Consider the following 21,337-nt stretch of genomic DNA (forward strand, 5'->3'; position numbering starts at 1 on the left):
GCAATATTTCCTTGTCATTCAACTATATACATTGCTGATTTCTTCGATATACATTTTAAATGCGTATTATTGACAATCACGCTTGCCTCGGAATTTAGAAAATACATTTAGCATCAATCGCGACTTTTTTAAAATACGATTACAACTAACAGAATTGATATTTTATAATTTATAAAATATAATAATTTAAGACTCTTCTTATGATCTCTTCTTTATCATAAATCTTAATTCTCGAAAGCAAATATAATTTTATTAGCGCGAAGGGAAATATTAGGTTTCTTATACGTATAACAACCAAACAATATGCTAATAAAAACAATTTCAATTACGATGTTTTCAAGATAGAAACGAACGTTATACTCCATTAAAGATGAACGTTATAACTCCATTAAACTACATAATGATATGCATTAATATCGTCATTAATATTATGCATTCGCGTATATTGTATACGATGTTATGCTTAATTTAGAAATCATTTCAGATGAATTTAAACTGCATCGTACAAAGTGGTATATCATTATGATTAAAAGATTATGGCAATGAAATTGATATATTTATAATCGTTGATAAATTTTTTCTTTCGTGCACGAGCGAAATATAATTTCGATATACCATATTGTTGACCTCTATGGTGGAATTGCGAGGAATTTACAGGTAATCGTGGATAAACTGAGGAAGAGCTCATCTAGTTGTATTTTCTATCTAGGTAGGGGCAACATTCACACGGCTATATCACTCGGCTACGTATTGCACACTTTTGGACATTTCCTTCCTAAAAAATTATCCGGTAGACGAAATTCTCAGGATTAACACAAAAAGTCTTCGATCTTCAACAAGAGAATTGCAGCGAAACTGACCATTGGCCACGGTGAGTTGCCCATGCCTGTTCTACGCTATCAAACCTTGATCGTTATAGTCATAAAATTATTTTGTACTAAGAACTGTTTATAATTTTGTATCTAATCTCTGTAAATATCAAGCAGATTGTCTATGAGTAATAAAGCTTGAACAAACTCGATTTAAGTAGACTATATATAAACGGGGAAAAAAGTATATATATATATAAATATATATAAATACAAGTATTTATAATACATTTATATTTTATTTAGTCGTAAGGCAGCGAAGAGATGTAAGTAAATTTCGCGTGAGCGGATCGGTAATGTAACAATGTACAACGATCTAGAAATTATTTGTATTATAAAGACGACAATTAAGGGACAAATCATAAAACTATACATGTTACTCCGTAGCCGTGTATATATATACATATACTATACATCTAGAATCTACCTAGTCATGTACGACACTTTATAACAATTAAAGTGTATCCCTGACAACAAATGCAAAATGCAACGTGTGCTGTTCTTTGACTATTCTTGCTTGAATAGAGATAAAGATAACAGAGAATACTGATGCGGTCGACAACCATCGAGGAGAGGTTGAACTTTTCAAGCGAAGTATCAATTTCAATTTCGCCACAAAGTTCGCTCGTCTCGATTATATCGCTACATATAAGGTGCAGGTAAATTCTACCGAATTCGTAAACTTTTGTGCGTCGTAGACCTGAACACATCATTTATATAACTTACATGTGTATATCATTAAAGAAACAACATACAACTTGTAAGTTCCATTATCCATTATTCATGAAGCACAACGATAAAATCTATTTGTATTGGAAAATCGAAGTCATATCACTTATTTCACGGAATTCCTATCATCCCACAAACTCAATTTGCATCACATTACATTGCTAATCAATAATTGCATTAAAATACAATGCATGTAGCTTAAAAAGAACAAAGTTTTTTTTTTGTTTTTTCGTTGCAAATCACAATTTCTTATATTCTTTTTTTGCCGTATTTTATTTCCTTATAATTCATATTCATTCTAATTCCCGCTTTTTCCTTCAGGATATCTATCGAGAGGGCGTTAGGTTTGCAAGCTACATGACTGTACGACTGGCAGATCACTAATAATATTCATTTGATGTTTATATGAACGAATGAATGAATCTCATCAAACATAACAATTATATAATGTTCGAATTTTTAATTGTTTATTTAACTATAATAAACTGAAGAAATGATAACTTTGAGAATTTTAAACTTGAATCGCAAAAATGAATGATTCATTGTGGGAAAATTGTAAATAAAGTGAAGTGAATTGAAAATTGAATGAAAATGTTGCTGCATACGTTACATATGTATAAAATGAAAAAACAACTATATGAAATGTTTGCAAAAACAAGATAACTTATAAATTTACAAAAAGAGAAAAAAAAGAAAAAAGTATGTTTTTTACACGTCTTTGTTCCAAAGGAAAAATTATAACATTTACAAAAATTAAATTTAGGACATTTTTACAAATAAAGATCCTTGTAAAGACCCTACATATAATCAGAGTCTAGTCACAACGTAGTTTTGTTTATGATTGGTCCGACATTTTTCTTCAATTCGCTGCAGTTGTTTGAAATGTATTTTATTATCTAGCATTTCTTAACGATGAATTGTTGCAGAAAAATGCTAGCGCATCCAATCATTTTTACTGAGAAAGAAATGCTTATACATATTTAAATATTATACAAAATCGAGAAAAAGTTGAACCACATGGAACTACGGCTCCACATAACTTTCGCAACGCTCGCTTACATTGTTTGTCCTTGTTTAACATTTGATAAACAACAAGGACGAAAGGATTCCACGAGTGTGTGAGCCTTAAATGAAACGCAGCCTACGTATATTCACCCCGTGTTTACATATGTTCGCCAGGAACTATGAAACTTATAGAGTTGCCACATTTACAGTGCCACTGCAGAGTGAGTAAGAGTGAGATATCACATCTTTCTCTCGCACAATCTTGAAGAAAAATGTCGGACATTGTTGTGGTTAGACTCCAATTACAGGGTCTTTATTTACAAGTACATTTTCATATATATAACAAAACTTAAAGTTATCTGATATGATTGATGTAGACATAGATATGTTTTATATTATACCACCAAATGGTGAGATACCGCTTTATATTTTGGAAGATTGTGTTTTGACTAGATTAGATTATTTGAGGCTCCTAAGTGAAGGATCTGCTAATGAATTTGATGGGAAATTTGAATACTTATTAGAAAATTCTACCTACGATAAAATTGGACATTTTGTATTACGGTAAGTATAAGTTAGAATTTTATATAATAATCTTTAATAATTAAATATAATTTGAATATTTAAAGAATAAGTAATATACAATTTTAAAAAGTTCATGTATCTAAAATAAAGGAATTAAACACAGATAGAACTATAAAAATCTGTATTCCTAATTAATTAACCATTGCTGTTTATCTCGTTTTAGGTTATTAGCTTCTACATCGTCAGATTTATGTATATATTGGATTGGCAAAGAATCATTATTATTTAAACATAGATTAGATAGTCTATCACCTAGACGATTCCATAAATTATTAAAGCAAATTACATGGAAACTGCAAATATTTAAAAATAAGAAAAGTGCAATTGACACAACTCTGATTGAGTTATGCAAATTTTATTTGCAGCCCTTAGTTTTTAAACATCTGACATCAAATTGTCAGGATTGCGATAATTTTCGATATGAAAGTATGAATACAGAATATTACTTGTATATAAATTTTCAAATACACAAACTAATATTTCTTATTTCATATTTCAGTGAGATTTGAAATAGTACCAGACTTGGTGAAAGAAAGGGAACTAGTCCTTAATAATGGAAATGTCATCACGCATTGTTCAGATTGGAAAAAAGTACTTCGATTATTATTTAGTAATTATGTAATCAATGAAATAAATATCATGAAGAGAGAGTCGCAACATATCATAAAACATGATCTTAGATTCCACATTTTAAATCAGAAAATTCAATCCTATCTCTTCAAGAAAGGTATTGCTCATGGAAAAGTAACTATTGATAACATAGAAGCAGAAGCACAAAAATTTCCATTATGTATGCAACATTTGCATTCTCTATTAAGAAGAAGACATCGTCTCAGTCACTATGCGCGTTTATACTACAGCCTTTTTCTAAAAGAAATAGGGATGACCCTAGAAGATTCAATTGTATTTTGGAAGCAAGAATATTCCAAGCCACATACTTGTACTTCAGTATGTTCACACAATTGGCAATCTAATGAGAAAAAATTCATATATAGCATCAGGCACATGTACGGTTTAGAAGGATCGCGAAGAACTTACAAGACACCTGACTGCAATCTCATTTGTGTAAGTACAAAAATGTCACACATGCACACAAAGTCTTTTCTAATCTACATAAACTTTATTATTAGAATTACTTTTTCAAACATCGAAATCTGATTGCAGGTTGGTATTAGTGGAGCAACATACGAGGGTGGTTGTCCTTTCAAGGATTTTGATACAAATGTACTCAGAAATCTTTTACACACTTCATTAAATGAAGATGAAATTGAAAAATTTATAAATAATGTATCTACTAAAGATCCAGAAATTCTCTGCACTACATTTTTGAAACTCATACGCAAAAATGACATTAACGATGTCATTATCAAAAGTCCAGTACAATACTACCAAAGAATGATTAATTAATATCAATCCTATCTTCGTAATAAAAAATTTATATAATTAATGCCTTCATTTGTGCCAATATTTTTTGTTATTCAATTCAAAATCTTACCAATAAATATCTTGTAAATATTATAAAACAGTCATAAATAAATTATATTAATGTTTAAACAATTATTTGTTACTAAATGATTGCAGAGCATCTTCTACAACACGACGACTTACACCATCGTCAACTAATACAGCATGTACCCCAAGTTTACCAACTTCCATGATATTTCTAGCCTCATCGTCAAAAAATATCATGTCTTTATAATCAGTGTGAGAACTCTTTCGAATGCTGAAAACAACATAATTAAATTATAGCTTTAAACTATTATATACAACCTGATCCTTTATGAATGTTACACAAGACTTACTTAGAAAAATGTGCGACTTTGCTACCAGGAAATATTTCAACATACTTGAAATACTTCTTCCAGCCAAATGCATCTATTAATTGTTTAGCCCCCTTTATTTCTGTTGTACGTGATGCTATACCGAGTTCATATCCTTCTCCTGATAACTGTTTTAATACATCAGGAACATCAGAGTAGTGGTCTACGTCACGATCACGTGCATCTACTACTTTATTTCGTGTTCTAAAAGTTTTCTTCTTTAAAAGTTAGACAAAAATTCTTAAAATACTACATAATCTTATCAGATTTTAATGCACGCACCCTTTCTTAAATGGTGGCTGTACAAAACTGTCTACCCAAAACGGCCACAAGGTATAATCTGAAATTTAATATCCTTTCTATTTTTCTCCAAAAATCACATTCTAAATAATTGTTATTACAACATAAAGAAAAAAGATAATTATTATAAATTTATCATACATCTAAATCGTAACGTTCATGACTTTGCCTGTACCTAAATCAAAGACGATAACTTTCGGTTTTTTCTCCATTTGTTCCCTGATTGACTTGCAAGGAGACGGACAAAATTAATCAATAACAAAGCACTGTTACTAATATGCGTAATTTTCTTAGATAAATAATGAAATTACAAATCTCTCACACGGTAAGTAAAACCTAACTTAACCTAATTCCTTCCATTACCATCTGCATCTATTTCGACTAGTAAGTTCTCACTCTAACCGCTAGAGGGTACTAGAAACAATTTTTTCGAACGAATTTTCGCAGAATTAATTAACGGTTTTCATCAAGTAATAATCACATTTATAGAGGAAACAATCATGATGACCATAATCTAATTACTATCGTCAACGTTATTATCAGCTAATTAGTGCTTTTTGATTAACTCGTTTGCATGATTAGTTTGGGGAAAACCCGTCATGCAAAAACTTATACGATTGCACGGAGTTCATCTGATGAATCTGTCGCACATCCATCGCTCGATCTATACAAAATACATATTTACATATAATAACTATTCAAAAGTTTTCTCAATGTTTTCGACATCGCGTGCTTAATTGTTTTCATACGATATTGTTACGAGTAACAACTTAAAATTGGATATGATGGGAAGTGACGCTACAGTCACGCGGAAGTCACCTGAGTATCTCTCATTTGATAAAGCAAAAAAAGAGTATAATCAGTACAATTAATTATATATCGATGATTTATATGTACTCGACGATAATTCCATGGTAATTGTGTTTCGTCGCTGCAAGAAGATATCCAAAAGAGGCACAATTATACACACACACACAATAAAGCACCGCACTGACACTACGTTTTTTCGCGTCGCATATTCCAATATGCTCCAACATACTTCTGCCTTAATTCGTACTTACTCCGATAAACAAATTGAAGCATGTTGGAATATGGTAGGAGCACGTTGGAACATATTGGAGCACGTGACGTAAAGAAACGGAGCATGACGTATGGCTCCCGCAAACAGAACGCGATAACTGGCGCGACACTGACGTAACAGCCGCTTGCCGGTTGCCGCGCGGCGGAAGTTGTCGTAATAACCAATCATTCTATTGGCTCCCACCTAAAAAATGTGGGAACGCTTGCCGCGCCACGGAAATTGTCGCACTAGTCAAACATTCTATGTTCTTAATGTAGGATTCACACTGCATATACGACATCCGACGTACGTTGTCCGATATAAGAGAGCTTATTTTCTATATTCTATATCGTCCGATGATGCTTGTCGTATGAAAATGTTCGTCAAGATTTATGCGGGGTCTACAATAGAAGTCGTAGCGGTCGTAGGGTCTTAAGTCGTAGAAAATTGACCAATCACAGTTGATTATTCTTCTCATATTTGATTGATTGGTTAATTTTCTACGACTAGACTCTACGACCGCTACGACTTCTATTATAGACCCCACATAAGATGCGTAGTCCATATATTATAGGTCCATGGAAGAAATAAGTTAAAGTGAAATAAATATACGTTTATTTCGCTTCAACTTATTGCACGGAATCCATCAGTTCAGGATAGCAACAGTGCAGAATAGCAAAGAACAGACCTATCGTTTTAAAAGAGGAAAAGAGAGAAAACTATTATTGGCACTTCTGCGAGTTGATCATCGATTAACTTAATCAGAAATTGGTGAAAGAGGCCCTTAAAATGACATATTCGGACGTTGAAAATAGAAAAAGCGAAGATGCTGAGTGCATAAAGTACAAATAACGCGAGCAGACCTCTTACTTTGAAACAGCTTATCGTCATCTGTTGGCACGACTAGCGTTCGCCATTTCAAGCCGACTGACGAGAGCCAATGAGAGTCGTCGTACGCTACTATTACAACGTTCAGCGCCCTGATCATCAATTTGAAGTGATTTTCAGTTGTGCTGCCGTTAAACGGTTACTTGTGTTCGACGTGTTGTATCGCTGTTACGAGATCGTACGAGATGCCAGATTTTAAAGAACAGTACAAAAATCCGCGTTCAGGATTCAGCAATACGGATCACAGAAGATATCTGCGTGCTTGCAACTACGATAAATCTCGTAGGGAGGCCAGAGCACGGACTTTCGACAAACGTCGCAACCTGCAAAACGATTCGACACCAACGAGCCCGCAGCGCGGTAAATTAAAGAAGAATTCTCGTTTAACGTGACTTACACGTGATAATTAAACCAAAACTTTCCTTTCTACCAATGTAGTTTGACTTCAATCTCGATTGAACTTATTCTTCATCTTTTTCTAATTCTTTTGCCTATTTCTATCAATGTAGATTAACTTTAGTCTTGGTTTAATTTATTCCTTGTCACTTTTTATTCTATATTGGTAAAATAACGGGCATCAATTAGATTAAAAATCAAAAAAGGCTAGAAACTAAGCTGGATGTTTGATCTTAAAATTTAAACGATATAACAGATATTTTGACTTCTATTAAGTCATTATCAATGTTGATAAGACAATTATTTTGTGCAGTACAAATTATACATATCTGACAAAGTGTTATTAAATTAACATTGTGTTCACACGTAACTCTTATCAGACATTTATAATTTGTACAGCATAGAGTAATTCTTTTGTTAATATTGATAATAACCTAATAGAGATTAAAAAACGTGTTTTATTTGGTCATTGTTCAAAATTATAGCAATAAGCATCTAGTTTAGTTCATAGCCTTTTCTTTGTCAATTTGACTTTTATTTAACCTTTTAGTTTTTTATCCAGATTCTGTATCTATGTCTCAGTAAATATATGTTTTAAGTTGTGATAAAATATGTATTTATTTATTTTGTGCAAATTGATCGTAATGAAATGTTATACATTGATCATATTTCTTTATATATAGTTGGTATATGTTTCCTAGAATTACATATAAATTATATGTAATAATTATATATCTCTTTTTATGTATGTAACTTTTATAGTATGTACACACATACACAAGAATTTTATTGCCTTTATTTTAAAGGATTAATTAAATTTTAATTAAAATGAAATTCTATAATATTAATGGATTCATAGAATAATCTGTTGTATATTTACGATGTTTTACTTATCATTATATGAATGGAAAATTTAACAATATAAAGATCAATAATTTGATAAATTAATAAAATGTGTTACAATATTATACAATGACTATGTTTATACAGCATCCTTAATTGGATTTAATAACATCCGTAGTTATGAAACTGATCAGTCATAGCTATCCTTCTGAAGAATGAAATGACTTTGATTGGCTAGTTTCATGTAATTACTGTTGTTATCGTTATTAAACTTTATGAAGGATGTCATGTAACATCAATGTGTTGTTGTAGTTTTATAGAAACTAAATATTGTAGTTGTATGTATTCATGGCAATAAAATATGTATTGTATATATTTTCTTGTGTATTTATGTGTGTGTGCATGTATGTGTGTGTACATATTATAAAAGATGCATACATAAAAAGAGATATATAATCATTATTACATATAATTTATTATATGTAAGTTTATATTTACTTTTTAAGTACATCTATTTGAATTGATATTTTTCTCAATTGTTATATATTTATACTATAAAATTAAACAATTATAAAAAGGAAAAATTTCTGTTATTTTTAACAGAAGTCACCTCTACCGTTGCTGATGAACGTATGAAAAAATTAATAAGATGGAGAGAGGAACGCAACAGAAAGAAGAAGCTGGAAGCTTTAATGAAAAAACCAGCTTTCAAAGTCGGTATTGTTCACCATTCTTTATGTTCTCCGATGATCAAAAGCGGTGTAGCAACTGCAAAAACACTAAACAAAACAGAGAATTCAAACTATATCAAAAGACGAATTACAAGAGCTACGGAAAAACGATTGCTTGCCAAAGCAGCTACTCAACAAACGGTAAAGGATTCAACTTCAGTATCGGTGATAAAACATTCCTTTAAAACCTTGACTTCTTGTACCAAGAAATCATTTGCCCCTACTGATCATTGTTTTAAACCTCCATCTGGTTTGCAGAAGATGCCTCTATTTGGTCTCGTACCAATGAAAGGAACACCACAAGAGAAATATCCATCATTACAAATACGAAATTCTGATATTACAGAGATTTTTGAAACTCCTACACATCCGAAGTTATCATTAAATAAACAAAAGTCGTTAAATAAACAGAAATTAAATAAATCGATTATTCGAGATCCAGACGAGTTAAATACAATTGAAGTAATAGAAGTGCCATTAAAAGAACAGGCAGAGAATCAAACAGACACACCAGATTCCTTACACGAAGAAAATTCTTCATTAAGTAGTACTGATACAAAAACGCCACCAAAGATTACTTCAACACCTTTTGAGAAAGAAAATTATGATATGGAAGATCTTATTTGCTTTTCGCCATATCTCACACGAACTCGTGGCAAGAGAAACTCTAGAATAGAGGGACAGCAACGGTTGGGTATTGGTTGTCCATCCGGTGAAATTCCAACCAAAGATACTGTTATGAAAAATTTAAACATATGTGTGGAAGAGGAGGAACGTACTGCTCAGTATTTCAAGCTTATTGTAAATAAAGAAACTGATAGACTTAAAGAACTCTGTAAGAAATGGTTGGATATTGGAGTAGAGAACGATGTTCCAGAAGACGCTATGTATGAAATACAACAAGCGGTAGGACAAACAAATTTATTAATAAATAAAAAATTTGAAAGATTTCGTGGCTTAGTACAAGACTGCGAAACTGGTAGAGGAGAAATGCTGGTTACGTGCAAAGATTTGCAAGGATTTTGGGATATGACGTACATGGAAGTCAAGGATTGTGACATGCGATTTGAAAAATTAGAGCAACGTCAAAACAGAGGATGGCAGGAAGAGGAATATATTGTTATCAAGCCTGCTGTTAAAAAACGAATGGCTATTAAAAAACGAACTGTATCATCAAAACCAAGTTCATTACGATCGTTAATCCTAGCTGCCAGAAAAAAAATTGAAGAAGGAACATTAAGTAAAGAAATTATTTTGCCGCAAGATACACGTTTAAGCGAAAAATCAAGTAATAGAAAATCTTTTACTGAACTTCGTGATGAAAATACCAATATTCGACGTAGCATAAATAGATCTAAACCCCATGATCTTAATGAGAGAAAATCAACTCCTGCTCGACGCGAAAGCTCTAGAATAAGTTCGGTACAGAAAGTGCAATTTTCCGACAAAACTAAAAGAATGAAAAGTCCATTTGCAGCCATGAAGATAAGTCAAATGTGTAAGACACCCGAAGTTCAATTAGATGATACAATATCGTATGTTAATTCTGATCAAACGCCGGGCAAGAGCATATTAAAGAAATCAGAAGAATTAGAAAATAAGGAAGCCCGCATAAAGTCTGCGCATAAAGTCAATTTTGATGATCAAATATTTCTTAATAAGGTCTCTCTTGATGAAGAAATTCAGACTAAATTAAGTTTAGCTGCTGCATTAAATAGAATAGACAATTTAGATAAAATAAATCCATTAATATCGCCATCCATTAATGCCGAAAAACGACTAGACTTTGAAGATTCTGGCAGTAACGACGATTTGAACAAATTAGAAATCAAAATACAAACAGGGAAACCAAATAAACCTAAATCATCTATTCAGAATACTTTAGATGCCATTGTGCATCCATTGAATGATATAGCACCTTCAGTATCTATTAAAAAATTATCATCAGATAATAATGAGGAGATTGTATCATCTAGAAAAAGTTTAAGAAATCGAGTTCAACATAAGGATACACCAAACAAGAAAAGTGTAGATATTTCGTTTTCACCTTCAGCATCAGCTAACAGAGATGACAAAATGGCCACTATTACTGAAATAATTTCAAAAGACATGGAAGATCTAGATTTAGGAATAAAAGTACTTAGAAATAGAACTATCCTGGCAAATAATACTCCTAAAAGCAATAGAACTAGTAAAATGGTAAGCTATGTTTTTTCTTCTTCCTCTTAGACCTCTAGCCTATATTACCCCTTTCTCATATTTTTGTGGTGCGCATGCTGATTATTCCATTGCCACAAGCATATGAGACTTACAATTTTAATGTCGGTTCCGAACAGGGGATTTTGGTTCCTATCATGATCGAATCCGGGACCTCTGGCATGATAAACCAGTGTGCTATCTACTATGCCACGCTCGCGCTCTTATGTTTTTTAATGATATCTTTTTAATATATTCGTTCATAACATTTAATATTAAATATAAAATAATTATTTCAAAAAATATTTTAGTAAGAACTTCTTTACAACTTTTTTACGTCTATTTGTATATACATTTATTTATTTAATATATTTATAATCTATTGAAGAAATAAAAATTAAGAGAAATACTTTTTTAGATGACACCAAAAAAGACAAATATTGATAAAGAAGAAAATGAGAGTCCGGTGAAGTTAAGTAGGAAAAGCTCATTAAAATTATTGAAAAAAAACGAAATTGAACATATGATACTAAATACAAACGATACAACGCAGATAGAAAATGTAACATTGATAGGCAATACTTCTAAAAAGAGATCACTTCGAAATGTTGCGTTTAATGGTAAAACTTACATATTATTATAAGTATACGTCTTGGTACACGTATATTCAATATGTATTCAATATAATCATATTTTGTTATATAGAAACTTGTGTGGTATGTACCGAAAATAAACCAGTGCTACCTATGACTCCTTATTCAAAACGTCGTAGCAAGACTCCCTCAAGACATTCCCTCAAGAATCGGAACAAATCGATTGATACATTTGATGAAGATCTTATATCATGGGACACGCCAGACAAAAAACATCGTAAATATTAATAATATATAAAAAGTGTAATACTTATATAAAAAAAGAATTAATCAAAACTCATTTTTTTCAGGTCATCGTAGGGTTACTAGATCATCTTATTCAGATAATTTGTAATATCTTTTCATATGTCATAACATTTATATGTTGTATTTACATAAATAATTGACTGCCATATAATGAAAACGTTTTACATATTACGACATCTAAGATGTAATATATACATGTAATAATTGTATTATAGAATATCTCATTTATTTTATTTCCACACAATATAGAATTTGTTGTAACGTTTTCGATTTCATATCAATATTTTGAATTATTGGTATTTACATAGTCTATAAACTTTTAAATATTGATAATAATTCATAAACGATTGTAAAATTTCATAAAAAATAATTATGGAATAAAGAAAGAAAATAGACTGTAAATAAAAAAATATATAAAACTATGTATAACAATTTATAAGTGAATGGTTTAAAATTAAACTATGGTTGCTAAAATATTGAAAAACTAACGAAGAGAAATATTGACGATAATTAAATTATTTATTTTTAATTGTTAAGTTGCGATTATAAGACTTATTTCATCGAATTCGAGTAATGTCATAATCAAAAAATCAATATATTTATGTTATTTATGTTTGTTAATCGTTCAAGTATTAATTAATTCTATTAAATTTTTTACGGAAATATTCAACACAAAAAAGTGAAGTTTTTGGTTAAACCAATAATCAGATTGGAAAACAAATCCAATAAAAAATTAGTATTGATCGAGGCAAATAAATATCAATTAATGATTTATATTTGCAGCACTATTCAAAAGAAGTGTAAAATCTAAAATTCTAGTACAATAAATTCCTCCTTAAATTTGCCCGTTCTGGCGAACAAAATCATTGTCCACACATTCGTTACCTCAATAAAAAAATTAATTCGTCACTCATCAACGTGATACGCAACAGCGGAGTTATATCAGCAACGTCGCTACGATGACTGTAACAAAAAGAATATAAAATTCAAATTAAAACGGAGTAAAAAAATCAACCATATTTAAAAAAATATTTACTAAATGCAAAGTTCTCTCGAAAATAATCGTATAATTTTCAAAATATATAATTCTTGTCTCGAATTTTTTAATTCACCATTCCGTTATATTTATAAAAATAATTAAACATTTTCTTAAAAATACATATTTACAAAATTTCAAAATAATTTTAAAATACTTTTTTTATAATTATTATTTTTAAATCATTAAAATAAAACGACTCAAGAATAAACAGAAGAAAAAAGATACTAATGTTACATGATTAAAAAATAAGTAAAAGATATTTACCGCAAGGTTGCTCCGCCGGTGCCTGATGCCTCTGCCAGACCTCCTCTCAGAATCGGGTTGACATCCTCTCGCACAGGACACTCGCGTAAAACACTCGCGAATAACACATTATAATCGCCCGCGGACTAATTATTTAGAAAAGTCTTTCGCGCGACACTGCGGTATATTTCACGTTTACAAAACCCATGATATATGATTTCCATTTCGGTCGGTGGAATCAACACCACATGTCGACGAGTACACGCGAAACACACGATGAACGCCGAACAAGAGTTAAACCCCACACGAAAGAAGACGAAATCGATCGCATCGAGTCTGTCACCTCTGTTTTAGAGCAAAATCACGTTTAAAATTGGCTCAGGCATACGCCCTAACACTAGTTCTAGTGTGACACAAGTGGTGCTGTACCACGAGCGATTCAAAAAAAGGCTGGTAGACGTGACAAGCGCCTCTAATAAGAGAAAAGTTGATACCCATTGCTGAGTCTAACAATTTAGACAATTCAAGAAATGGGATTCAACCCCTTGTCACGAGCTAGGTCTTGAAGAGATCCTACTAAGTGCTAGGCTCTGACCAAGTCAGATTAAACGTGATTCAACCGGTAGATAAACGCAGAGAAATGATCACCCTGACCAGAGTTATACAACTCCTTTTTGGGCGACCACCAGCGAAATTCTGTAACTCATTATGCAATCGTTATGAACTCATAACGACTGTAAAACGAGTAACAGAATATACGCAGAGACGAATCCGAGTCAATCGATCGCTTCTTACCGCTAAGGGCCGAACTGTTTGCCGACAGACAGAGCGTGTCCTCAATTAGCCGACAGCAACAGTAGTTGCTAAACCGCGCGAACACTCACGTGACATTACGCGGCCGACCTCACCTCGTGAGAGGCGTGAGAGCGTTGCACCAGTGACCGGTCACCTGCATTAAGCAGCAACGTCTCAAAGAGAGTTCCGCTTTCCTGTCGAAACATCGAAGATGTGATTCCACCGTCGAAACAGAATCTAATCGAATGGGTTTTGTTAAAAGTCCATTAGTCCGATAACTTTAACGGCACTCCCGAAACAAACGCGCGACGCGACGAACCGGCTGCGGTTCGTTCACTTTTATTTAATTCGGCGACGAGGGTACGTTAGCTTCCCCGTCGTTGGATTTACTCGAAGAGAACGATTTTACTCAATATCTAAAAATTTATCTAGATATATCATTCAGATAGATCCGAAAATTTTTAGATACTTGAGAAAAACCGTTCTTTTGTGTATATCCTCTGGGTACTGAGCCCTCCCATCACGTCAAGGTCGTACCCGTGAGGTCCGGTTTTTCATTATCTGGTTATAACTTATGGTTAAGCTTACCTGATATATGTTTCATCCAATGGACTTCATCCATGACACCATCACAGATGAAGCCCATTGAATAAAACATCAGATTAAGCCTAACCACAAGTTAATCAGGTAATGAAAAATCGAGTCTGAGAGGGAAGATATCATCTGAAAAAATGTAATATACAGCTATTATCTATACTACTGTACAATTATCGGTTAACTTTTAGAAATGAATATCAAGCACACGTCAATTCATCACCATTGTGAAATAAATGCAGAGCAGATAAAAGGGCTGAATCTCTTATTACAATATGTTTGTATGATTAGAGTAAATGGGATGAGCTAGAGATTAATAGAAAAGAGAAATATTTCTTTTATTATTAACAAATAGTTGTAAAGTTACGCTCAATTTTTTATACGAATCATATCACGAATGATGCACAAAAATTAAAAATTAATTAAATTATTAACGCAAACTGTATTAATTGTGAAAGTAGGAATCGCATAAATTATTTGCATGAGAGTATTTATTAACGTTGTTTTTTTTATGACTCGTGTGATACCGTTCGAAGAACAATCAAGAGTTATACTCAAGCGCGAGAAAAATTTTACGTTGAACAAAAATAATTGTCCGTAATTATCGCGAAATAGTAATAGATTCTGTTTTTCCAAATTTTGATTCCAAATGAATGAACCGTACGAAATGTCTGTTCCGTGATACACGTACGATTGTAATGTCGATTCTTTTATAAATAATTCAAATTTAACATGCAAGTTAATATATATAATTATATACTGAGTATTCATAAAGTACTACATTTCGTATTATATTTGGCATTCTTCGCGATAAGGTTTCAAAAAGAAATGTGAAGAAGAGCGACACGCGACACGACTACCCATCTGTACGAGCATCGGTAAGAAGCCGCATCACCCCGTGCCACCCCGTACCACCGCGTGCCGCCCGCCCGCGTCAAAACAAACCCCAAGGTCGCGAGCCGATCATTTAACTGTCGAAATATTAACGCATATTACGAAATAAGTTTAAAGTAATATCTTTTACATTTTTAATATTCTCTGACAAATAGGCTTTACTGCACGGTTTTTGCTTTACTTCTTACATTCGTTACGCACACAGCTCATAAATATTTTGGATATTTCAATTGTGTTACAATAAGCGATTATTAGTTTGTAATAACTTTTTGTTATACGAAATCCGCGCAATGTACTGAATATTTTTAACAAAAGATTAACGCATTGAGTTATTCTAGTTAAAGGATATGCACAAATTGAGACCAGCAATGCGCAAAACTTGTTCTCTAATTCCAAACTTTTTTTAGAAATAGACCGGTATTTGATCAAGTGCTCTTAATATTTCAAAAGAAAGAAATGCGCAGGACACGAATGACCCAAAGGTGTGCATTAAGATTTAAGTATATGATACATCTAATTATATATATAATACATATAATAATACCTTTGGCTATTTCATAAAATGGGAGCCGAATAATTCGCAAATAACTGAGTCAACATTTTTAGGGTAAAACGCGTTTTAAGCGGACTATCGCTGTGATTGCGGCACGACTTAGCTACATTCGCTTCACAATGTCTCACGATTGTGAGTTTAATAATGTGTTTTGAAAATGAATTAAATTCGAAGATTTCCAATTTTGAGCAAAAAATAATTTCCAACTATAAATGATCAAAGTCAATGATAACCAAACAGTTTTCTTATTAAAATCAGTAACTCTTATATTATACACGTTCTATTATCTATAACTAATTTTCACAATTTAGACGAGACATTGATTTTCTTTGTTCAGCTGTTTTTCTCTTTTTCATGATATCATATTACGTTATAATTACAATATAATGGTTATAAGTCAGTCAACATTGACAAGTTAATTATTAAAACATTCGTAAAGACCAAATTACTAAATTCATTTTTTCAATAAAAAAGAAAATGATTTATTATTCATTTAATGTAAAGGTAATCATTAATTTAATTTAATTAATGATTACCTTTAATCATAATTTTAATTATGTATAAAAGGTATAATCATTATTTTTTAATTTAACATTCTTGTAAATATGCAGAAAAAGAATTATCAATTATCTACTTGCACGATATTAAGTTCGTAAAATAAAATAGAAAGCCGTATGATACTAACTTGCTCATATATAAAGATTTGAAATACAAAAATACAATGTTCGATGTGTACTTACCTTATAAGATATATACGTTCTGAATAGGCTGTTGACACGATTCCCTCGACGTATGGCAGCACTGCACTTGAACACACACCGTTATCTGTAATTAATTTTTACAATATAATTTAGATGTTAGATTTTTTATTGGATATGTATATAAATTCATATATGAGTTCACATCGAAATATTCAATCACTAAAATTTACTCTTTGAAATCGAAAATAGGATTTTAATTAATACGGGAAAAGTAATAGGTAAATTATGTATCTCTAAATGTATACTTGGAAAAAAATGTTTCATATATCATTATATATAATTATATAAAAATATACAAAATTGTATATAATTATGTAAAAAATTGACATATTGTCTATACAATTATATATGTATGTATAAAATATGTCCATATGTATAACATTTTTTCCCGGATGTGAATGCTATTTATACTCATTATATATATTTAGTCCAAATTGTTTTATAATTTTTAATTTAAAAAAATGCATTTCTTTATTTAAAAACTGCAATCTTTATTTAAAAACTATTTAAGTTATTGTTAATCTTTATTTATGTATAAATGATCAAAGAGAGCAATAAATATTGAAATATAATGTTGGGATGTCAAAAACAGTTCACGTGCAATTATGTAAAAAAAAAACTACGCTAGTGAAAACCACTTTTTATTTCTTGCCTTTTGTCAGCACATCGTAATTTATACGAAATATTCGAAATTATAAAATAAATGTAAAATGTGTTCTTTGGTGTATCACAATATAATTATAATATCACATTAAACGACCCGCATCGCTAAAACTAAACTGCTGATTTCTAAAAAAAATCGATATTAAAAAAAACTCTTATAGTACACACTTTAGTTTTGGGTAATCTTACTACTTGGGTACCATTCTTCGCGTTCGTAGATAAGATAAATGTCCCAGTAGCCGGACGTTTAAAAGTTAGATTCTCATAAATAATACAATTTATAATATCAAAAAGGTTTTTAATATAAATATTTATATTCATTTGAAAACTTAAGACTCCCTTAAGCAAAGAAAAATATTATTTGAACCCACTTATAACAATTATTAATTAAAATATTTAAATAAATAATAGAATGCGTCAATGTACCAATGGCCGGATAAGCCTGTCGGACACTGAGACGTAATTGTCCCAGTGTCCGATCACAATTAGAAAATTAGTATATTGACGGAAAATAATAATATAAATAGATGTTTAATGACAAAAAAAAACTAATTCAGATTGATCTTTAAGATAAAAAAAGGCATTTGAGATTAATATTATAATTTAAATAAATATAGTTTTATGTAACTGTCCGAACCGTCCGAACATAGGTACTGTCCGATCCCAGTGACTGGACATGTATGTACCTGTGTTCATTTACATCACACTTTATTTATTTAAGTTAATATTAATATCTCAAATACGCTTTTTAAAACGTAATATTGTAATTAACGTAATATTTAATTGTAGCCTTTAAATGCAATTAAATTATAATACTGTAATAAAAAAAGCATTTGTAATTAATAATAATAAATTTTGTGTAATGTAGGATTCATACTGCGTATGGCATCCGACGTACGACGATACCAATAAGAGAATTCGATTCTAATTAGCGACATTTTTATCTGCATATACTTTGCAAATTGCGATGTGCCCGTCGTATGTACGTCGTCGAACGAAAAAGTTAAATCTTGACGAACATTTTCATACGACAAGCATCATCGTACGACAAAATATTGCTAGCTGAAATATCTAAAGAATAAGTTCTCCTATTAGATATCGGACGATGTCGTCCGATATCTAATAGGAGAGTCGTACGTATAGTGTGAAATCTTACATAAGTATCCTACATAGGTACATGTCCGGACACTGTGACGTTTACCTTATCTAATTTTCGTAAATTAATGCGTCACCCGGAGCGATTCATATCGCTGCCATTCCCCTCCAAGGTCGCCGAGCGAATACCGAAGTGATGACGTAGTTAACCGCGCTCCCCCTCCCTGTCGCGCTCCCGCTCGTTTTTCGCCGTGCGTCGCGCGCGTATTCAACTGTCGCGTATAAAAAATATTCAGTTTATTTAATTATACATATTTTACATAATTTTGACAAACGAGTATCGTTATACATTTCGCGCTTTCCTTTGCGGCATCTCTGACACTTGTTCAATCCTATATTACTTGCGTGATTCTTTTAAACGTAATTAGTAATTATTCGCGCGTGTGGGATATTTTTGATATTCCAACGTTATGTCTCAATTTTCATTATTCTTATTAATGATTCATATTAAACGAAGGTTGATAACATTATATATATCCTTTATATAAAGATATATGCAAATTTTCTTAATATTGCGAAACAATTTGGTTAAAAGTATTAAATATCTTGTAATATCATTATTTAATTAATCATTAATTAATTTTTCAGCTAAAAAATTAATTTATGACACTATTATTGCTGCAAATTATTATTAGTCTGTGTTAAAAAAATTCTTTAAACTTACGTATAATGCCGATCATGGCTCGATGAAATAACTGTTACGACTTATTGAAAATAAAGAATATAAAATAAGTTTCAGAAACTTATTTGAAGTATAAAATCGTGGAAATCGGTAAAAAAACTGATATGACTTATTAAAAATAAAAAATATAAAATAGATTCGGGAAACTTATTTAAAACACTAAATAAGAAATAAGTCAGAAATATATAGTTACTTAAAATAATAAATACTAAATAACTCTTTTATATTTTTTATTTAAAATATATATTTTAAATAACTTTATTTAATCCTTAATATACAGGGTGTTTCACGAGGAAAGGTATCAATATCTTGGGAGGTGGTATCAATTTTAAGCAAAAATATTCATATGAATTACATGTGTCCTATTTCGAACGGTTTCCGAGATAGGGCGAATTTGGCATGCAATATTGCCACTTCTTTTAGTTCACTTAGGATTTTTATTTATGGGGTTGGATGAAGAGTGAAGTGTACAAAAGAAAAATAAATACACGAGACGAATTACTCGCTCAAACAAGGGATGCTACTGCCCGTATAAAAGAATGTCGCGATGTGCTCAGGCAAGCAACACGTCATGTTCTCACAAGAGTTAAAAAATGCATTGATGTTAACGGTGAAATTTTTGAAAATTTATTATGAACTTTAAAAATGTATCGGTTGTATAAATCAGTTGTACAAAATAAATTATTAAAAAAAGTATGTAGTGTTTCTTTTTTACCAACAATTTTGCGCAACAGGCACACAGAGGCAATTGCATACCAAATTCGCCTTATCTCGGAAACCGTTCGAAATAAGATACATATTCATATGAACATTTTTGCTTAAAATGATCGATATTATCCTACCTCGATACTACCTTTCAAGATACCCGGTAAAAAATTTTTTATGCATGAATATACAGGGTGTTTCCAAATTAAATCGCAAAACTTCGGGAGCGTGTAGAGGAGTAAAAAACTAAGAAAAAAAGTCCTATAGACATATGCTTGTTTTTGCTCCGTTTCAGAGAAATCGAAAAAAAATGTTTTTTTTACCTGCAAGATTAAATGGGGACCGTTTTCTAAATTTCTTGGAGAATGAATTTTCTGACTATTTAGAAAACATCCCATTACAACAACGTACTGAAATGTGGTTTCAATTAGATGGATGCCCTGCTCATTACAGCAGAGTCGCTAGAACCTGGTTAGATAGAAAATTCCCACAACGATGGATTGGACGTGGAGGAGCAGTACATTGGGCAACTCGTTCGCCCGACTTAACGCCATTAGATTTCTATGCATGGGGTACTCTGAAGCAAGAAGTTTATTCTTCGCCTATTCAATCAGAGCAACATTTGAGAAATCGTATCGTAGCTGCAGCGAACAGAATATCGCAAGAACAGTGCCTGGCTGCTACAAGAGCCGTGTTTGACAGATGCAATGCTTGTATTGCTGCAAGAGGTGCACATTTCGAACAAAATCTTCATTAAAAAGTTTATAAATAAAATAATTAAAATAATAAATTAAATATATTTTTTTCTTTTTTCGTGATTTCCTGCGAAACAAAGCAAAAAGGAGCATATGTCTATAGGACTTTTTTTCTTAGTTTTTTACTCCTCTACACGCTCCCGAAGTTTTGCCATTTAATTTGGAAACACCCTGTAT

At 31.5% G+C, this 21,337-nt stretch overlaps 3 protein-coding genes across 4 annotated transcripts; 2 read left to right on the plus strand and 1 right to left on the minus strand.

Annotated features, from left to right (window-relative positions):
- Positions 1-1,129: 1,129 nt before the first annotated feature.
- LOC108727837 (magnesium-dependent phosphatase 1) lies at positions 1,130-5,632 on the minus strand. Its single transcript, XM_018456106.1, has 5 exons — positions 5,484-5,632; positions 5,291-5,348; positions 4,991-5,212; positions 4,797-4,911; positions 1,130-1,569 (listed from the first exon to the last, which is right to left on the minus strand). The coding sequence occupies exons 1-5, from the start codon at positions 5,518-5,520 to the stop codon at positions 1,504-1,506; spliced, it is 498 nt and encodes a 165-aa protein (XP_018311608.1). The 5' UTR covers positions 5,521-5,632; the 3' UTR covers positions 1,130-1,503.
- LOC108727836 (probable DNA primase large subunit) lies at positions 2,735-4,643 on the plus strand. Its single transcript, XM_018456105.1, has 4 exons — positions 2,735-3,167; positions 3,352-3,614; positions 3,688-4,253; positions 4,353-4,643. The coding sequence occupies exons 1-4, from the start codon at positions 2,968-2,970 to the stop codon at positions 4,593-4,595; spliced, it is 1,272 nt and encodes a 423-aa protein (XP_018311607.1). The 5' UTR covers positions 2,735-2,967; the 3' UTR covers positions 4,596-4,643.
- Positions 5,633-7,392: 1,760 nt separating the features above from the next.
- On the plus strand, positions 7,393-12,455 carry LOC108727828 (uncharacterized). 2 transcript variants are annotated; one of them, XM_018456093.1, is made up of 6 exons: positions 7,393-7,616; positions 9,099-9,367; positions 9,485-11,425; positions 11,841-12,042; positions 12,128-12,292; positions 12,366-12,455. In XM_018456093.1, the coding sequence occupies exons 1-6, from the start codon at positions 7,442-7,444 to the stop codon at positions 12,407-12,409; spliced, it is 2,796 nt and encodes a 931-aa protein (XP_018311595.1). In that variant the 5' UTR covers positions 7,393-7,441; the 3' UTR covers positions 12,410-12,455. The 2 variants fall into 2 exon arrangements, with proteins under 2 accessions (XP_018311595.1, XP_018311594.1); XM_018456092.1 differs by having other exon boundaries at positions 9,099-11,425.
- The last annotated feature ends 8,882 nt before the right edge of the window (positions 12,456-21,337 follow it).

This window comes from Mycetomoellerius zeteki, unplaced genomic scaffold, assembly GCF_001594055.1.
Source record: "Mycetomoellerius zeteki isolate Tzet28-1 unplaced genomic scaffold, Tzet1.0 scaffold55, whole genome shotgun sequence".
NCBI classification, from domain to species: Eukaryota; Metazoa; Arthropoda; class Insecta; order Hymenoptera; family Formicidae; genus Mycetomoellerius; species Mycetomoellerius zeteki.

Excerpts from the sequence above, each read along its gene's own strand:
- LOC108727836 (XM_018456105.1), top strand. The coding sequence starts at position 2,968 with ATGATTGATGTAGACATAGATATGTTTTATATTATACCACCAAATGGT. Across the intron at positions 3,168-3,351 it reads ATTGGACATTTTGTATTACG|GTTATTAGCTTCTACATCGT; the intron begins GTAAGTATAAGT and ends ATCTCGTTTTAG. Across the intron at positions 4,254-4,352 it reads CTGACTGCAATCTCATTTGT|GTTGGTATTAGTGGAGCAAC; the intron begins GTAAGTACAAAA and ends ATCTGATTGCAG.
- LOC108727837 (XM_018456106.1), bottom strand. The coding sequence starts at position 5,520 with ATGGAGAAAAAACCGAAAGTTATCGTCTTTGATTTAG. Across the intron at positions 5,349-5,483 it reads AGTTATCGTCTTTGATTTAG|ATTATACCTTGTGGCCGTTT; the intron begins GTACAGGCAAAG and ends ATTAAATTTCAG. Across the intron at positions 5,213-5,290 it reads CAGCCACCATTTAAGAAAGG|AACACGAAATAAAGTAGTAG; the intron begins GTGCGTGCATTA and ends GAAAACTTTTAG.
- LOC108727828 (XM_018456092.1), top strand. The coding sequence starts at position 7,442 with ATGCCAGATTTTAAAGAACAGTACAAAAATCCGCGTTCAGGATTCAGC. Across the intron at positions 12,043-12,127 it reads TCGAAATGTTGCGTTTAATG|AAACTTGTGTGGTATGTACC; the intron begins GTAAAACTTACA and ends TTTGTTATATAG. Across the intron at positions 12,293-12,365 it reads CACGCCAGACAAAAAACATC|GTCATCGTAGGGTTACTAGA; the intron begins GTAAATATTAAT and ends CATTTTTTTCAG.